The sequence below is a fragment of the Solea solea genome, chromosome 17 (genome assembly GCF_958295425.1).
Source record: "Solea solea chromosome 17, fSolSol10.1, whole genome shotgun sequence".
NCBI lineage: Eukaryota > Metazoa > Chordata > Actinopteri > Pleuronectiformes > Soleidae > Solea > Solea solea.
The window spans coordinates 2,140,954-2,160,278 of record NC_081150.1 but is presented as its reverse complement, the minus strand read 5'-3'; the positions used below and the strand labels follow the sequence as shown (position 1 = coordinate 2,160,278).

The following is a 19,325-nucleotide window of genomic DNA, read 5'->3' as shown; positions in this document are numbered from 1 at the left end:
ATCTCACTCCTCCTGACTTAAGCCCAAGTCACTTTAAGGTCACTCGCTGTGTCCTTGCTTTACCCTGGTCGCTATCACAATAGCGCTGCTTCTAGGATTTGAGGAGACAATTAAAAAATAAGAAGCTTATTTATTGAACTAAAGAGCTCAATTCAATCTGGTGTTTAACATAAAAAGGCCCTTCAAGGGCCGGCTCTATGCATGCTGGTGCCCTGGGTGAGATTGGGGTTTGGTCCCCCCCCCCATCTCGGCCACCCAACAGACACACCACAGTGGTTTGTAGAAGCACATTTTTAAGTAACCCCTTAGACCCTGGTCACATGATGTTACCCCATTAGCTAAGTTTGTAAGGAGTTACATTTTGAAACCGCAGTCCAGGGTTCAAATCCCACCTGTGACAGACAGCTACGTGCATTCATCTCATATTATGTTATTTGACTCCAGATGTGAAAAAAGAGGCAATTTTACTTGCAGTAAATGAAAATTACATTTTTATAAAACATTGCATTTGTATGTAAATGTTACTGTTAAAAAAGAAAGAAAGAAAAAAGGACCATTGGCCCCCAGAAAATGACACCCTGTTAAAAACAGTTTGGACACCCCTGCCTTAGACACACAAAGCAATTTTTTTCCATGAGAAAGTGAAATATGCTGACGACAATGAGACTAACACACTAATAAACAAGTAATAAAAACACTATATAGTAGTCAACAGTGAAGTATGGACACTGCAGAAAAAAAAATATTCTGCATACATATAATAGTAATAACAATAATCAAACATAACACTGTTACATTACAGATCATTTAAATATGACATGTTTGAACTTCCTTGTTTCATCATTAGTTGTGTTATTAAATTGTATCTTCTGAGAAACCTCCTATTCTTTGGGACTCCGAACATTTGCCTGGTATGCCCATCCTGTTGGTGCGCCTCTGCTCTGCCACTGGAATAATGACAGTAAACTTTATTTATATAGCACATTTCAAACAACCTTAGTTGACCAAAGTGCTGCACAGACACATAGCTACAAGATAAATATTGACATTTATAATATCATAAAATAAGAATAAGGCAGTGTGAAGAAAGGCAAGTTGTCCAGATCATCCTGAATTGAGGCGCATTTTCAGGGTCTGCGCTGCTGTTAAAGATAAGATAAACACCCCATAGACTGGGAGCAGCTATTGAGAAGGCTTGTTACATCCAAGAGCAACTGGTCTGAGGATCTCGTAGCTCTAGCAGGAGTTTGGACTGATTTCTCCTGTCAGAAGACCAGCTACTGCATTGTTGCTGTGAAGAGATGACTGGTCCAGACCCACACATAAATAATTACAGTAATCCAATCTTGACGTAATAAAGTCACAAATAACTCCGAGTCTCTGTGGGGGAGGTAGAGTTTTATTTTAGCCAAGAGGCATAACTGGAAATAAACAGCTTTTTTCAAATAAAGTGATATGTTTGTCTAGTTTAAAGAAGCTGTCCAAGATTACACCAAGATTCTTGGCAGAAGAACAGGCAAATGAAGTTAGAGGGCCAAGAGTGTGGACATACAGTAGGTGTCCACTTAGTCACGTCGTCCAAAAACAACAATTTCAGTCTTATTTCCATGTAGATTCAGGAAATGTAATCCCAACCTGGATTTGATGTCATTTCTGCAATTTATTAGGGACTGAAGAGGATCTTTGCTATTTGTTCTGATGGCCAAATAGATCTGGATATCGTGTGTGTGTTTTTCAAAGTTAGATCCCGGGCACAGCACGTACGTGCAACGAGAATGGGGCCCAGCATAGAGCCTTGAGGAATCCCACAGGAGAGAAATTTACCCAATTTACCCATGCTCAACATGGGATGATAAACTGTGGTCGACAGTGTCTTAGGCAGCAGTTAGATCTAAAAGCACTAGCACAGCAGGGTTTCCAGCATCAGTAATTAAAAGAAAAACCCTTCAAAGAGCAGTTTCTGTGCTATGGTGTATTTTAAAACCAGACTGAAACTTAATTCTGCATTTCCAGAGTCAGCTGCCTCCAATCCAGGTCTGACTGTCCACTACAGATCAGACTATTGCTCATGGCTTTATCAGGTCTTTAGAGGGCAGGTCAGGAAATTTGACGAGTTCCCCAAACTTGTTGTGAACTTTACTCGAGGTCTGAAATCTTTCCTGCGGTGAAGTAACACCACCATCCACCTCCACAGTGAAAAATTAAGTTGTGATTCTTTTTTTAATGTTGTCAATCCTCTATATTTGGCTTTATTTTCCTTCTTTTTCTCCCTCGGGCACCGAAAGGCATTGACCTTGTCACTGTGTAGAGAAATAACACACACTGCTTCTGTCCTCATATTAATGTTTACCCTCAGTGCATGGCTGCTGGTCAGTGAAAATTGTAAAAATCAGAATGCTGGGCAAACTTTTTCTTTTTTCTGTCTTAACTATTATTATATTACTAGGTACATTCATTTGTTAAGTTATTGTGGTTGTCCAGCAACCCTCCGGTAGATGCTAGAAGCAAATTTTGGTTTCCTTTCTAGTTTTAGTTTGACTAAAATGGCATTTAGTTTTAGTCCTAATTTAGTCTAAGCTGTTTTAGTTGTAGTCTAGTCGACTACATTTCCTCCCATATAAAATCTATATTGCAATTTTTTGTGTGGTCCCATATCTAACATAAATGTCTACCACATTTTTTTTTAACGTGTTACAATCAAAGTAAAGACAGGGAAACATCACATTTGTTCCAAATCCAGAATTTGCAGCATTGGTGGTTTGTTTTAGTTTGAACTCCAGTTTAAATTTCATTCCATTTGCATAGATTTCTGAATGACTCACCTCCAAATGTAGATTCAGGTTTGTTTGTTTTTCCTCCGTACCTCACAAAAAGATTAGTTTTGATCGGATGTCTTCTCGATTCATTCCCCTCTAGTTTGCGTGATAACAACTTTTATTTTTATTTACTAAACTAAGTCTCCTTTTTGGCCCAAAACACAAACACTACTGCAGGAAAACATCTCACAGTGGAATCCACGCTCCTCTGGGACCTCATTTACAGCTGCAGATGGGAGCGGGACACTGTCTATCTTGTGTTTGTCTAATTTTGTTTGCCAGTGCGAGCAGCAGCTCTGTCGACAGGTTCACAGACTTTTATTGTCCCTCCAGGGAGGGAGTGTGGTTTGCAGTGGATGACAGGAACAACCACGATGATAAGAAATTACAGTTACACGTAAAGAAGACGTGGGACAATAATCACACAGTTAAAACCCAATTAAAAGAGGCACCAGTTTGATCAGATGTTAAAATGCTATTGGGATGGAGACAATAAAGTAGTGCTAATAGTGCGAGTTGAGTGAGTTTATTGCACTTGGTAGAAGAACAGTTTGCAGTTTGTTTCTCCTAAACCTGAGATACCTGTGTCTCTGCCCAGGAGGGAGAAGAGAAGATTTCATTTGTCCAGGAATGAGTGATCACAGCTGGCTAAGATTGAGTGTCCCCTTGTGCAAAACTGCTCTTTCATAAATGCCAGCCAGAGAAAGCTACTCTGTGCCTGGTATTTTGCTGGCTACCTTCTACTGATAGGTCAGGTTTGTTGAAGTGAGGTTTGATGAGGTAGCGATGTCAGCGTGTGCACTGCCATCACTGAGAACATAGCTGCCAGTCATGAAACAAGGAAAAACAGCTTTTATAACCGCTCAACAAAATCAAAGTCTAGGATATATGATAAAAAATACATTTCTTCATTTCATCTCACCATTAAACAACCTCTTCTAACTGGAAACTGCAAAGCACTCACTCGCCTGCACCAAACCCCGTAGAGAAAATCATCCTTGTTTACCCTGCAGGGGAGAAAGTGTTGATCTACTTCTGCCTCATTAGGTAATACAGGTCGCTGAAGCAAATCTGACCAAAGCATCTCAAACACTGTGAAGTCACAAAATAACACATTGGAATTTGCAGCAGTGGATTAACGACGTGTCTTTGCTGTGATCAAATCCGTGATTTTCTCGACAGACTTTTGAATGAGAAAAAGATAAAAGAGTCACATTCTTTAGATATCACACACTTGAGCAGGTATAGATTTTACTCTCGTGAGACTCGGTTAAGGTTCCGGCAGCTGTGATTTTTAGTGGCGTAACCCTACAACCACGTTTCAAAAAAAGCCTAAACTATCCCTTTAATCACGTTGAACAGTCATTTCTTTTCTGTTATGCACCATGCAGCACGAGATTCAACATAGAGGAAAAAAGTAAAGAAAGTAAATGTGGTTTTCTTGTTCAAACACAGCTGACTTGTGAAAGCGCCCTGCTGCTGCCCGTGAGACACCGTGTGCTTATTTGACTGGAAGAGGTGTCAGAGTGTGTGTGTGTGTGTGTGTGTGTGAGCGAGTGTGCAGCAGCAGCAGCAGCAGCAGCTGCCAAGGATCCTCCAGGGCTTCAAACGGAGCGACTGCAGTGTCACTAATGAAATCTCCTTACATCACTACTTTTGTCCTCTTCTGGTGGAACGATACGTAGAATGAGGCTCTTATGTGCCGTTTGGGGCCACGGCGAGAATTCCCAAGTCACAATCAAAACAGAATCCTGAGTGTGGAGAATTTTAGTGTCTATTAACGGCTCCGTGGTCCCCGGGAAAGATGCTGAGGAGGGAGATGTTAATTGTTTGGTGCAACAGCGGCTTGGCAGTATCAGGCGTTTGCAGGTGATAAGGTTCTGTTATCCTGATCAGAGGCACCTGCACTGCTGTCACTGACACCCCCGCTCCTGTGGCACAGAGAGGAAGATGATGAAGACAAGACGCCTTGTTGTTTGAACAGAATTTGTCACCACAACAAGTTCTGATTCTTTCATTCTTTGGGAACATCTATTTGTGGAGCTCCTGCACCACCTTGTCTGCCTCAGGTGTTATTTTAAGGCCTGTCATGCTTTCACTACATGTGCATTAACGAAACAGCATGTTTCTCCCCCCTTTGGATTGTGAAGCACATAAATGCGTCAGTTGCCTGGGATTTCCCCCACTCTCGGCTGTGTATAGTGCCTATAATGGAAGAGTGGAGCTGTATAATCTAGTCAGGATGAAGCAGCTGTGGATTTACAGCTGCTAATCCAGGAAACACAGGAGCAGTCCGGTATCAGCACGAGGAGGAACGGATCATCTCTTTTCAAACACATGTGCAGGAATTATACATGAGGACGATTTGATCGGAGGAAGTGTGACAAAAAGGAAAATGAATGATGAAGAGGAGCTGATTTCACTTCACGTGAAAGCTTTTGATGTCTTATTATCTCCATCAATGTTTTTGTGTGGGTTTATCTGTACGTTTGTCCTCCTGTTAGCAACTTCCTCTCTGCAGTTTTTTACAGATCAATCGGATTTTTTTGTGATGAATAAAAATCATTCCCATTAGACTTTGGTAGGAATCTGCCCACTGATGACATCACAAAAAAAGATAAAACATTCCCTTATAATGAGCAAAATTATAAAAAGTAAAATCCCCACCCAGCCACACACATTTACACACCTTGATGGATACAACCAAGACAAGGAAATAAGATCAATTCAATACTAAAGTGAATAAATAACCAAAGAAATACATCAATAAATAAATAAGCATAAGCACATTAAAATAAAAATATGTAGTAATTAAACAAAAAACCAAACTAAAAAAGTAGGACTCGATTCTGGTCTTAAAGGTATCAACACTCTGTTCTGCCCTCACGGCTTCAGTGAGGCTGTTCCACAGTCACAGACCATAATAAGACTGAAGAAGCCTCATCGTGTGTCTTTGTTCTAACGTTTTTTTTTTTTTATCATTAAAACTCGACTTCCAGAAAACCTGAGGGTTCTTGAGAGCTGATAGTCAGGAAGATCAGGATCAGACACACCTTTACAATGGAAGACATCCAGCAGCTCTTTTTCCTGCTCGGTTTATGGATGTTTGTCTCAACAAGACGTAGAACTTTGTATGAGAATAGAGTGTTGAAGAAACAGAGTTTATGTTTAAAATGTAAAAACCTTCAATATTTTTGGAGAATCTGTTTTGTTTATGAAGTGTCACGTCATGCAAGAATAATGTGGTTGTCACAAAAATCCCACTGCACACCCGGACTCACCTCCCATGTGGGAACTACTGTCCTGTCTGATAAGACACGACAGCTCATCACTCATTAGCATCTACGAGTGAAATTCTCACCCTTTTCCTTTAATTTCATCATTCCTCAAAACAAGGAAAGCACTGCACCAGCCGTCCTCTGATTTAGGATTCTCTCAGTGTTCCTCATTCAAGAGTTAAATTATCCACAGAAGTCTCCTTCACTCCTAGACAAACAGAGCACGGTGATTAGATCTGGTAAACACACTGAAAAGTGTTTTTCCAAGGCTGTTGTACAGACACAGGGGTGTGTGTGTGTGTGTGTGTGTGTGTGTGTGTGGGAGGACGTACAAGCTGCTGCTGCTTCACCTTCACTCAGCTTCCAGATATACGATGACTAAAGATCTTCATCACACACACACACACACACACACTTAAAAACTACTAATATTCCAAATAATTGAAATTTCAACCTAGTTGCCAGGACGATACTGTTCATTTCTGCAAACCACATGTTAGCTCATGATCCTGAACCTATATTATATGACTTATTTACATGTTTGCAGACGTGCATTTCAACAAAGAGACTGACAGGAAAGTGAAGTTTGCAAAAGAACTCACTGGTCTGCACCAAACTCCATACAGAAAATCACCATTTTGAGCCTGCAGGGAAAACAAGGTGTTGATCTACTGCTGCCTCATTAGTTTGTGTCACTGAAGTAAATCTGAACTAACCATTTCAAACACTGAAGTCACAAAATAACACATTGGAATTCACTGACTGAGGCAGCAGTGGATCAACAAAGTGTCCGTTTCCAGCTGGAAAACGAGGTCTAATGGCAGAATTATATTTACATGTTTACAGACATGCATATCAGCCCAGTGGCAACCGGCCATGACGTCTCAAATAAGAATGTGAAGTCTCCAGAATCACGATTTGTTCAGGGCCATGTACACATGTCTGTAACCACACGCTAAGAGGCATCGTCAAGCTCTTATTGGACGATTGGCTTATCTGTTTTCCTCTAATTGGGGACATCATTTATAACATTTACATCATGTTCTATTGAAACTACTCTGTGAAAAAGTGTATTGATGTTATAAATCAAATGAAGAACAGGCTCATTTCCCCATAGATTTCCATTCAGATGGGGTTTTTGCCCCCTGATGGCGGTTAAATATATTTTCACTTCCCGATTGACTTCACCAAAGAAACTTATTGTACATAATCTCTGATTTTTACCACTTGTAGCGCTTCTTGCTGAAATGAGGGAATTAGAGTTATGATAACCACATTCATAATTGATTTATATGTAGATTTATATGTCACGCTCTGTCCTTGTGACACTCGACACGCGACATGTCGAACTATGTGGCTAATTTCTCATGGACGCCACAATATCTTCAAGTGTTAAGACTTTAACTGTGGTCTGCTGCCAGTGTTTCAAAAGGGAACATTCAATCAATCTTTTCTTCTTACAAAATGTACAAATGTAACAAATTATCATTATGGTTATTATACATTATAACATATATACACATTATAACAACAAATGCTACATTTTACTGGACGACCAGGCTGACAAATGGAATTCATTTTTATGTGAAATTGCTGAACAACTGGGTTCTTGGGTCGGGTTATTGTCTTGACATGAGACAAATCATTTCCTGTGTGCAGCGTGCAAATGTGACACGAGATCTAAACACTGACATGCAGAGAAACAGTGTGAGAGCGAGAGAGCGTCGTGTGGAGCCCATGGGCTTAATCAGTATTATGTGAACTCATTTGTCAGTGGTTTGACTCAAACTGACATTTCTTTATACATTTAAAACGTACGCACAGCAGCTTTAAAAAAATGGTATTGCATGAAACCTTCTCGTCTTAAATCAAATGGCTCTATAATAAAAAAAGTAGCTTTGCTGAATCATGTGTTTCTAGATACACATTAAATCTTCCTCTGAGGAGACACAATATACAATAACAATATAAAAAGTATACAGATGACAGCATGTGAATTTGTTTCTAAAGCTCCAGTGTGTAACTTCTGGTGCTCAAACTCCACTCGTCTGTCTCTGTAAACTCGCATGAAAAAAGACATTTGGGACAACTGTGGCTCCGTGGTAGAGCAGGTGTGTGAGTGAATGGGTGTGAATGGGTGAATGGCAAAATTGTAAGTGTAAAGCAGCTTTGAGTACAAGACTAGAAATGTGCCATAAATGATGTAAATACAAACCAACAAGGAGAACAAAACTGAACAGACACACACTTACATGTTGGCTTTTGGGCCACATGGTGTTACAGTGGCTAGTATTGTTTCCTCACAGTAGGGAGGTCAGCGGGGGTTGCCACCCATAATATTTGGTTTTTTATTTTTATTTTTTATGCTAATGCCCTTACTGACACAATCCTCCCATTTAGAGAGTCTGAATAAGCAAATCAATGGGGATTGGGCACCCTGCTCAGGGGTTCCCTTTCCACTATAGCCATGTTAAAGGCAGAACAAAGTCATTAAACAGCCTACAGTTGATACATCCGTCCGATAGAAAGTGGAGTCCAAAAACACAGTCAGTATGTTTAAATGACATTAGAAGAAGTTTGTCCATTTGAAATTGTACTAAATCAATCTTCTCTAAATTGGACAAACACACAGATGTCGGTTAATGCACCTGCGAGTCGAGCTACGACGGCACGGATAGTTTTTCTACCCTCAGTGGGACCAGAGTCGGACAGAACAATAAAACTACTTTGACAAAAACATAATGAAATCTAGGTTGGTACATTTTTTATAGATTGACAAGGAGACTGAATTTATGCTCTGTCATTTTTAAGAATTGGACATTTTAAAGTAAATAGATAGTAGGCAAGGATGGATTACTGAACTGGCCTACCGGGACCAGGCCCAGGGGCCCCTGAGGCTCAAGCCTCTTCTCTACTATCCTGATATCTTCACAACTATGTTATTCATCCGGATATTATTACTCACAATACGCCCCAGATACTAGAAAACTGTCTGATCCTGACACGCTGAAAGAGGCATATCGCCCCCTAGTGTTTATTTAACAAGTAGATTCCCCGTTGTTGCTCACACAGTAGTCCAACTGAACCAAGTTACGCTCAGAAACAGTGAGTGAGTGAGTGCCTCATAATTAGCAGAGAAATAAACTCCTCATCAGTGAGGGAGACAAAAATGCATCGCTCCATAAACTCCCACGCAAATAATGAAGCGTTTACTTCTCTGTCACGTTATGAGCTTGTATGGATTATGTGCTCTTATTCTCCTCCCTCGTGCCTCGGCATTAATTCCATTTTAAACAGTAAGACGTGATATTAAATGAAGCCGCTGAGGTTCAGCGACGCAGAAACCAGAAAGAGACAATATGCCTGTGATTGCAGGCCACGTGAGCCCATTAACGAGGCTGTTATATGCATTTGAACCTTGACTTACAGTGTTGGCTCCTCTGTGATGTTGCTGCCACTGACAAACACTGGCTGACACGCAGGCTCTCCCTTCACGCTTTCATCTCTTTGAAAACAGCCCACACAGAAGAGCGACTGGAAGAAATAGCAAAGAATTATCAAGTGGAGCGTCTCTGTGACGCATTCATTTGTCTCCTCGGATAATCATGTGACGTTGGATCATTTGCAAATTGCTCAGAAAGCTCATAGAAGCAGAAGGAAATACTGTGGCCAAAACATGTTGGACATTTCATCATTTAATCTCCACAGCCATCAACACTTAAGCATAGAAAACCAGCCAGACGAATATTGTTAAACCTTTATTTAACCAGGATAAGACTCACTGAGATTAAAAATCCTGGCCAAGACAGACAGACAGGCAAGTTACAGACATGAACAACATTACAACAGCAAATAGATTAAAGCACAAGTGCTAGACAAATGTGGGCTTAGTGAAATTAAAACCACTTAAAAACATCTATGTTCCATCACACATCTTTCATACTCGCTCACACGGCACAGCCGTCAGGAGCAACTTTGGGTTAAGTGTCCTGACCAAGGACACATCAGCATGGAGACGAGCAGAGCCGGAAATCAAGCCCTCAATTAAATCTGATCACAAAAACCACATTGCATTAAAGCAATCCATCCTCAGGACAGAATCGAGAAAGAATCTCATTTCATGTTCTAGTCGCGTGAGTAGAGCTTTGTTTCTCGTCTCTTTTGTCCTCCTTGTCTCTGTCACTTGAGCATATGTAGATGCATAGACACACTGACTGAAACATGTTGATGTAGTCAGACGTGTGAAAAACAACGTTCTGTTCATGCAAACACATGTGTGTTTGAATAAAGGGGCGGGAACAAATGTCTAATCGTCATTCATCTCTCTGATCAAATACTCAGGGTTCATACAGGTCCTTTTAAATATGTTAAAGTCATAGACAGGCGACTACATGAGTCAAGCAGAGGATGTGTCCGACTGTTCTCCTCAATACAAAACAACTCATCACTGACAAAAATGTGTAACGTGCAATTCACAGTACGTCTAAAACCAGCTTCCATGCTCTGTGATTGCTGCTGTTCTCCCCGTGCAGACCCTTTGTGTCTCCTCACTGCTGCATCCTTGCATTTTCTGGCTGCAGACTCTTGTGACCCAGCTGCAGAGACACCCGAGACAGTTCCACTCCATGAAACACCAGTGGACCAGCAGATGTCTGCTGTTGAGTCTACTGCTGTGGTTTTTCAGCAGGTGCTGGGGCTTTACCGAGTCTGGCACGTGATGTGGGACATATGGTGTGTGTGTGAGAGACAGATAGAAAGAGACAAAGTGAGGATTCTCTGCTGACAGCTGGGACTGGGCACGAATTAATATCCCCTCTTCCAGGTAGCAGCTTTGCCGTGCCACTAGTATGTTACGTAATGGTGGCGCTATTACGGCTGCACGGATTAAAAACTCAATGTGAGATTAGTACTCAAATGAAAGACGGGTATGGGACTTTTTCCCTCCCATTGATGATCAGGCTACTAGGATACCCTTCCATTTCCCTGTAAATCCCAAGATGGTCTTAAACATGATCCTCGCCATCAGCTACACAACGCATATCATCAAATATGTAAATGCTGTTGAATGCAAGTTATCATGTAAAATGATTGGAGAGATTAGTTCTGGCTTAGTAGGATGTTACTTTAGGACTGAGTGAGTTAAAATGGGAGGATTGCAAGAATACAAATGACAATAAAATCCCACTTTGCACATCTATGAAAAGAGACAGGATGAGCCTGATGGATTCAAGCAGTAAACAAAAGTCCCCCCCCCAAACTGTCGTAATGTTATGGTGCTAGACCTTCCTTGGGCTAAGTCAGATGATTTTGCCAGAAATCATCAGGCAGCTGGCTGAGCAGTCAAATGTTGTTTTTTCCAGTCGTCACTGTCACTGGGTCGCAAACTTGGGTTGCCAGGTCTGCATGACAAAACCATCCCAGAAAACACCCCAATACCAGAGAGTCTAGAGGTCTAGTTTTGAAACACTGCAAATAAATTGTAAGACATGCCATGGATTTAAAAAAATACAAATCACAGCATTGACTGCAAAATATATCTTTGGAAGGCAACATGACCTCATGTGAATGGATCATAGTGATAAACCTGCAGAGAATTATGAGCTGTATTTGTAGCGCCAGCTGTTGCAGGTTTGGTTGTCAGTTAGAGTCAACACCAGGTCAAGGTTTGGGATACCCCTGAGCAAGGTCCCCAATCCCCATTGCTCATTGTTAAGTGGACACTCTAAATTGACCCCAGCCATGGCGGTGTACTCCTAGTGCTGGTCCCAGCCTAGATAGATAGGAGGGTTGTGCCAGGAAGAGCATCAGTCATAAAATCTCTACCAAAATTAGGAATGCAGGTCATCCACTGTGGCGACCCCTAGAGAGGGAGAAGCAGAATAAAATATGGGTTTCAGCCAAAGACTATAAGTAAGAAGTCTATGGGAAAATGAGCGTACTACTCAGTAAGCTCATTGATTGAGTCAGTGTTCTCAATCATTACTTTCAGGTCTTGTTCAGGTCAATTTAGTAGAAAATAGACGATAAAGTACAGAACCTACTAGTGATTGACAGCCTGGTTGCAGGTGACACCTCTGAAATACCGTTTGTGACGCGTCAGCATGGCCACATCTCGATTCTGGAATGCTGGCGAAAAATCTTAGTTGTCCCACAACTTTACTCAGAGCCTATACTTGTTTTTTCTCTGCTGGAGGAGAGAGCTGTTATTTAACTATTCATTACTAGCTCAGTATAAACACATTTACTGAGGTTCAGGTTAAAATACTGGAGCACTTGGCAGTCAGAGTCATTGGTATTGACCGAAAGCAGAGCAAAGAGACTTACTAGACTAGTGTTTTGAAGTCAATAGCCAATTTACCCCCTTTATAGATATCATCAATTGTGCATGGCGTTGTGTGTAGTCTGTTTTTATCTCATAGCCCAGATTCTACATGATTATAGTTCTGTTTTCTCCTCTTTTTTTCTCCTCATTTTTCATATATGTTCATATATAAACCTGCTATAAACTGAACAATGGATTTAGAATGAAGATAACAACATGCCAGGAGGTTTTTATGAATTTGGGACAACTGTGGGTCAGAGGAACCAATATTTATGAACAATATTGTCAATTGTTGCATAAACTGAATATCTCCAATTGGAAAGCTTCGTCCTCTGTGGCCCAATGACACTTTTCTACATTTAAAAATCTGGGGTTTACCTTTCTCTATTCTGACAACATTTGTATACTCACTTTTAATGTTCTGATGTCAGTCAGTGGTGTTTTATGTGTTTTAAATTTAAAATATGTATCAGCAATGACAGGGAACTCCTCCAAAGTGATTGTTTTTAAAGTGTGATTTTATACAGTCTAATCCAGTATTTACAGTCTGGTATTTTACAGTGTGTGCTAGAAACATGGTATATTGTGTATAGTTTAGGCTCTAATTTGTCTTTAAATATTTGTTCTGTCTTTGCAGTGTGTGCTGAAATCATACTACATGTCCAAACGGCAAATATTAGACCAGTGAATGGCACAAATGCAAACTTTAATCTTTTTTGCTGCTATAAATCTGCAGGTCCTGCTGTCCCTGTCGGAGTGGATGTTCAGGTGGAGAGCTTGGACAGCATATCTGAGGTGGACATGGTAAGCGGCTTGAGCATGTTATATATGCCACACGTTACACATGTGGTAAGGTTATAGGTAAATGTGGATTACAAGGAACTGCAATCATCCCGCAGTAAGAACGGAAATTTGAAGCAGACATTGGAAATAACAGTAATTACAATGGATTCGGTCCAAGAGGGGAAATGGAATTACTGGGATTATTCTGTCTCTAACTCATTCTTCCGTCAAGTTTGAAGGCGAAGGCAAGAAGAAAAGTAGATTATGGTACAACATCAAAACATAAATATAGCATTAATAATGCTATATTCAATTTGCAGCTGTGGATATTTATGATTCAAAGTGTGAGAGAAGCCTTTGCTAGATAAATAAGGATGATAGTGAATATGACTGTGGTAACAGTGATTTTTTAATTAAACACACACCAGCTTAGAGCCCAAACATAGTCTAATAAATAAATGATATACATCTTTGCCATCGGCATGTGGATGAGCCTGGATTTGAAATGAGACAATCATGTCCTTTTATTTATAACCATTAAACTGTTTTCAGTTGAATAATCACAATTAAATAATGGAAGCGTGATGGTAGGAACTGTTTATTTTGCCCAAAGTCAGCTTAAATGAATGTTGACTAATGTTATTAAATCAACCCTCTGTTCAGGAACCATAAATTGAATCCCAAACTGTCATCCTGATGTTGTATAAGCTCCTGTTTGCAAGGACGACCAAGGATTATATTTCAATTGGATCCCGGGGGTTGTGTCTTTATTTGATTTGGAACAGAGGAAGGAGGGAGGGGGGTGATTGGTGATGACAGATGCTTTTAATGACATTATATCATTTCACAAAGCCTCGGGACGCCAAAAAGTTCAACAGAAAACAATCTATTTAAAAAAAAAGTGAATTTTAAAGGATGCATTAAAGTATATTTTATGGTTTATGGCAAACAAGTTCTCCGAAGAAACCTAAGTCTTAGTCTGCTGCTGTACTTTCTATCCTAATTACCCATCTGTGACTATTTGCCCCAAGTCCTAAGGCTGCTGAGTTGAGGATTTGATTTTAAGTGAGCAGGAAAAATTATGAATTATAAAAGAAAATGTTATAAGAGATGTGCATTTGTTTATTAGCTGTTGTAGCTGCGAGTCCAATTTAGCCTTCTTAGGAATAATTAATGTTGTTGGTCATATTTTGTTTTTATAACACAAAATATTGAAAACTCTCCCGACCAATGTTCTGAGACATACTTAGCTTAACTATTTTATTATTTAAAGATTTGCCCAGGCAACCATTTGTAGAAAAACACACCTAAAGATACAATATATTAATCTAATGTCTCTGTTTAAATCAAGACAATTAAAATGGGCCCCAAATGGAACCCTGAGGTACCTCACAATTGATTGGAGCTAACGCAACTCTCAGAGAAAGGCCCATCTATTAAGTAGGAGTTGAACCACTTGACCAATGCATTTCAAGATGATTGAACTACAAAACATGAAGGCTTTTGCTGAACATCATAGCATCATAGAAAGCTCAGTCGGTACTAGAGTTGCAGTGATCGAGGTTCAATTCCACCTGCTTCAATGTTCTCTCCATTAAAGGCAAAACGCCTTTAGTAATGTGGGATCAGAAATGTCAAAATGTAGCTCAAATAGAGATAAAGCCATAGATTTATGAGCCACTTATCAATAAATGTATCAGTTAAAATAGATACCAGTAAAGTGTGGATGTAGCATAAAGTTTGTGTTATTTGATATAATCAAGAAATGTAAAAACTAAGATTGCATAAATGTATTGTAGTAGGAGCAAGAGTATAAATGAGTCGTAAATTAGTGAGGTGACAGCAGAGGTTTTCTAGTATTAGCCACCAGAATCTTGTAGCCGTAGTAAACCATGTTGTTAAATTAGAACATTTCTAATGCATAACAGTTATTGTTAACCTGAGGGATTCATAAATTCCCCCTAAACTCATTTTATGCAACATGAAATGTACTTTGATGGTGAGTGCCAAGAGTACAATGTGTCACTGCAGCCATTATTCTAAACTGATCTGGTCTTATGTAATGCCACGAGGAGAGCAGGATAGAGGATGATCTCCTGTGGTCGGCTGAATTGCACACACTCCGGCCTGCATAGCAACACGGAGGAAAGAGGCGTGAAGACAAGAATAATCTAAGACCAGTGGAAGCTGTAGCTGACATATGTTCAGCACTTCTGTCGACCACGAATGTTTAGTCATAAACAATCCATATAATCCAACAGCTACTGGCCACAGTGGTGTAATCCCAGAGGAATGTAATACACCAGATTCAGTGAGTAGAGAAACTGTATTGAGACTTAATCCAGGCATCACCCTCCCTCCCTCCCTCCCCCCAACTCCTCTCCAGGACTTCACCATGACGCTCTATCTGAGGCACTACTGGAAGGATGAGAGGCTGGCCTTCCCGAGCTCCACCAACAAGAGCATGACCTTTGACGGGCGGCTGGTGAAGAAAATCTGGGTACCCGACGTGTTCTTCGTCCACTCCAAAAGGTCATTCATCCACGACACTACGACTGACAACATCATGCTGCGGGTCTTCCCTGATGGCCATGTCCTATACAGCCTGAGGTGAGGACAGGAAATTACCCACAGGGTGTTTTTTATTCCTCCCACAAGCCAAATGGGACTCTACAAGCCCTGGTGTGGCATATGCTAATTAAATTCTGCTTTAATTCCCCAGGGTTACAGTTACTGCTGCATGCAACATGGATTTCAGTCGTTTCCCCTTGGACTCGCAGACATGCACCCTGGAGCTGGAGAGCTGTAAGTATTCGCATACAAAAGTCTATTATATTTAACTCCCAACTATCGATGGACTGCGGCATTTTAGCAGCATGTTGCCTCAAGCAGCATCACACTGACACCACACACACACACACACATTCAGCTGTGATTCATCAGTAAGATGTTGGTGCATAACAACAGGGGATGTTATTGCTCCATATTATCACATCAGAGAGTATTTCTCTATTTACTAATGACCCCCCTCTGGATGCTCGATATTCTTATGCATTTGCTTTATTGACCATGACTGTAGAGAACAGCAGGCCTTTAATTGAAACAGCTTTACATTAACAGTACTACTGTCTTTCCAATATGTTTATTTAGTGGTACTGTTTAATTTAGTCATAATTCCCTCTGTGAGATCCTGTAAATAGAGTACAGTATTCACCACAGCTTTCCAAACTTCAAAACAAAATACTTCCGTGGCCCATGTTCGTATTTGTACATTAGGAAGAACTTTTTTTAAATCCAACAATTAACAACACAATAATTTGGACGACCATTTTGGCTATAACTGTGTTGTAATGTGATTCCCAAAAAGAGACATATTTTGACATCTTTTAAGTTTTTTCTCTCTCTAAGAAAATTAATTTATTGTATGTTTTAATGAATTAAATGGAGGAATTTTTATATCCCTCTACTGCAATACCTCCAAGGCCCACCAGTGGGCCGCAGTGGTTTATACTGTACCATTTCTACCGCACCACTACCGTGAGTACAGCATCATACAGTTAATACTGTACATACTCATTGCTCCTCTTTAAAGGTGCATATGTAAGATTTTGCATGGTTTATTTCCCATACGTATGTTTGTCTTTTAAACACCTAAAAATAAATATGGTTTTTGTAGCCTTCGACAAACTCTTTTATACATACAGTAATTCAGGCAAGGGCCTTGCATTACGGAGGCTGCTATGATGAGTTTCTACAGTAGCCCGCATGGACAAACTAGCCAGAGCATGCGTTTCGTGTTCAAAAGTGGAACCTTACCTCACAAACAAAGAAGAGTTGCTCCACCAACATGGATTAACCAGCAAAGGAGAAGGTGTGGAAGTGACAGAGAAAGTTTCTGTGTGGAGTTTACATGTGTGTGTGTGTGTGGGTTCTGTCCAGGTTCTCCAGCTCCCTCCCATCGTCCAACTACACACTGATTAGAATTGGACACTGTGAATTGACTGTTAGCGTGAGTGTGAGGGTGAACCCAGCCAGCATATCCATGTGGGCTCCATCAGGGTTATATTCGGGCTGACGTGGGTCCCAAGCGGATTTGTTCATGGTTTCCATGGTGGCTCCACCTGTTTTACTGAAAGCATAAGGCACAAGTGGGCAAACATTGCAGGTTGCATATGGTATAACCCTTATGGAGCCCACATGGACATTCTGGATGGCTTGTATAGCTTTGTCTTTGTATAGCGACCTGTCCAGGGTGTAACTCCGCCTTTCACCCTATGTCAGCTGGGATTGGCTCCAGCCCTCGCGATCCTCATTTGGAGGAAAAAGAAAGTGAATGAATGAATGGATGACTGATCAATCAATCATTTTCAGTTGCCTCATTGTTTGGTGCTTTGCCATCACTGTTGAGTAATTGCCAAATGAATGGACACTGTCCTCCACTGCACCTGTCTGCACATCATTTCTTTTTTTTCTATATTACTTTTGAAGCAACCGCAGGACGTGCTGAGTTCCCCTCACAGTAACGCTCTTCATAGTCATGTTCCATTATCAGCACGTGTCCCTCATTGGATGCACAAAGTCTGAATTCTCAGCATTTTCTCATCTCCGTCACAGTGATTCAGCCATTTCTGCTAAAAATGCACTGTGGGAGTAAAAGCTGTGCGCTCTCTGTCCGTCAGATGCTTACACAGACGAGGACCTGATGCTGTACTGGAAGAGTGGCGACGAGTCTCTGAGCACCGACGATAAGATTTCTCTGTCGCAGTTCCTCATCCAGAAGTTTCACACTACCTCTCGTCTGGCTTTCTACAGCAGCACAGGTAGAGAAGTTGAGCTTATACTTATTTGTGTTGTGTGACAGTTTGTGTTGTTGAAATGTGTTTGTTCTGTCTTCTTGGCCAGGTCACTCTTGAAGATTAATTGATGTAAAGAAAAAGGACCCTAATGTTAACACTCTTTAACGTCACACTTACAAATGCAGATCATTCTTATTAACCAAAGTAAGTCCTTGTATTGCACACTGGCATTTGTCTTCTTTATAAAAAGATTCATTATTCACAGGATGTGCTGTGATTAATTCATCTTAACAAGCTTTTAATTGTAAAATCACAGAAATAGTGTCAAATTCAGTTACTATATGCTGAATAGCTTCATCTTTAATTGTATATATTCTCTCCCAGGGAGTACAGATGGAACTTATTATAGATGCATGTAGAGAAAAACTAAACCCAGGACAAACTAAAGAGCCGTCAAGGCCATTTAATATATGCAGAGAAAAAAGACTATTTTTATGTGTGCTTCTATTATAATTATAATTATAATTATGGTGGAGTGCTTCTGTTTTACTCACAGTTAATGCAAACAACTGCAGTTTCCTGTCTTTGAGACATGCACTGTGATGCCCACGTAAATGTCATTTCTCACAGTCCAGTGACTTCCTGCGAGAGTATCAGCGCCTTCATCTTCTCTGCCCTCTCTTCCTCAAATATGTGTGTATTTGTGACTCAGTACTCAGAGGGCAAAGTGTAAGATGTGTCTGCCGGGGATTTTGAATTGAACTCTTCTCAGGTCTGCCACCACGCTAAATAGGCAAAAGTTTTTAATTATACAGTCAGCCGAAGTATTAATTAGCTCTAAATGTGTCGTTATCTGCCCAGGACTAATGCTCTCCTGTTGTAGAGAGAGTCTTGACCAGGTGTTTAGCATCACATTATACAAGAATGACCAGAGGATGAGTTGTAATATATTACAACTTTTAATGTGTTACTTTCGATTGCACAACTTCTATCTCTCTGTCTGTTGATTGTTAGCCTGGGTGACCCCAGCCCAGCCTGTGAGTGGTTTGATTTTGCTCTGCAGACACAATCTCCCATAAAAGGGAACCAATGTGCACACAGGTTTTTACATAAAGGCTAAATGAAGATAAGAAGCAAGATTTTGTGCACATCCAACATGGCGGCAGATGTCTTTCATTCCAGCTTTTGCTTCCATTTTAACTGTGCAGGATTTCTGCTCCAATTTGACAGCTTCAGAGTCCTTATCATGGTAAAATGTCTTGTTGCAGGGAGATTGGAGGCTGTCTCCACTCCCCCTACTGTCTGTTAGCAGAAGACCAGCCTTGCAAGA

At 40.6% G+C, this 19,325-nt stretch overlaps 1 protein-coding gene across 1 annotated transcript in view; it reads left to right on the top strand.

The window, feature by feature from the left end:
• The window catches only part of LOC131444169 (gamma-aminobutyric acid receptor subunit rho-2-like), a 37,295-nt gene that overhangs the window by 5,343 nt on the left and 12,627 nt on the right, over positions 1-19,325 (top strand). The window contains exons 3-6 of the mRNA XM_058614357.1: positions 13,153-13,220; positions 15,586-15,809; positions 15,922-16,004; positions 17,879-18,019. Of these exons, the coding sequence (XP_058470340.1) occupies positions 13,153-13,220; positions 15,586-15,809; positions 15,922-16,004; positions 17,879-18,019 (516 nt within the window). The remainder of the gene's footprint in view (positions 1-13,152; positions 13,221-15,585; positions 15,810-15,921; positions 16,005-17,878; positions 18,020-19,325) is intronic.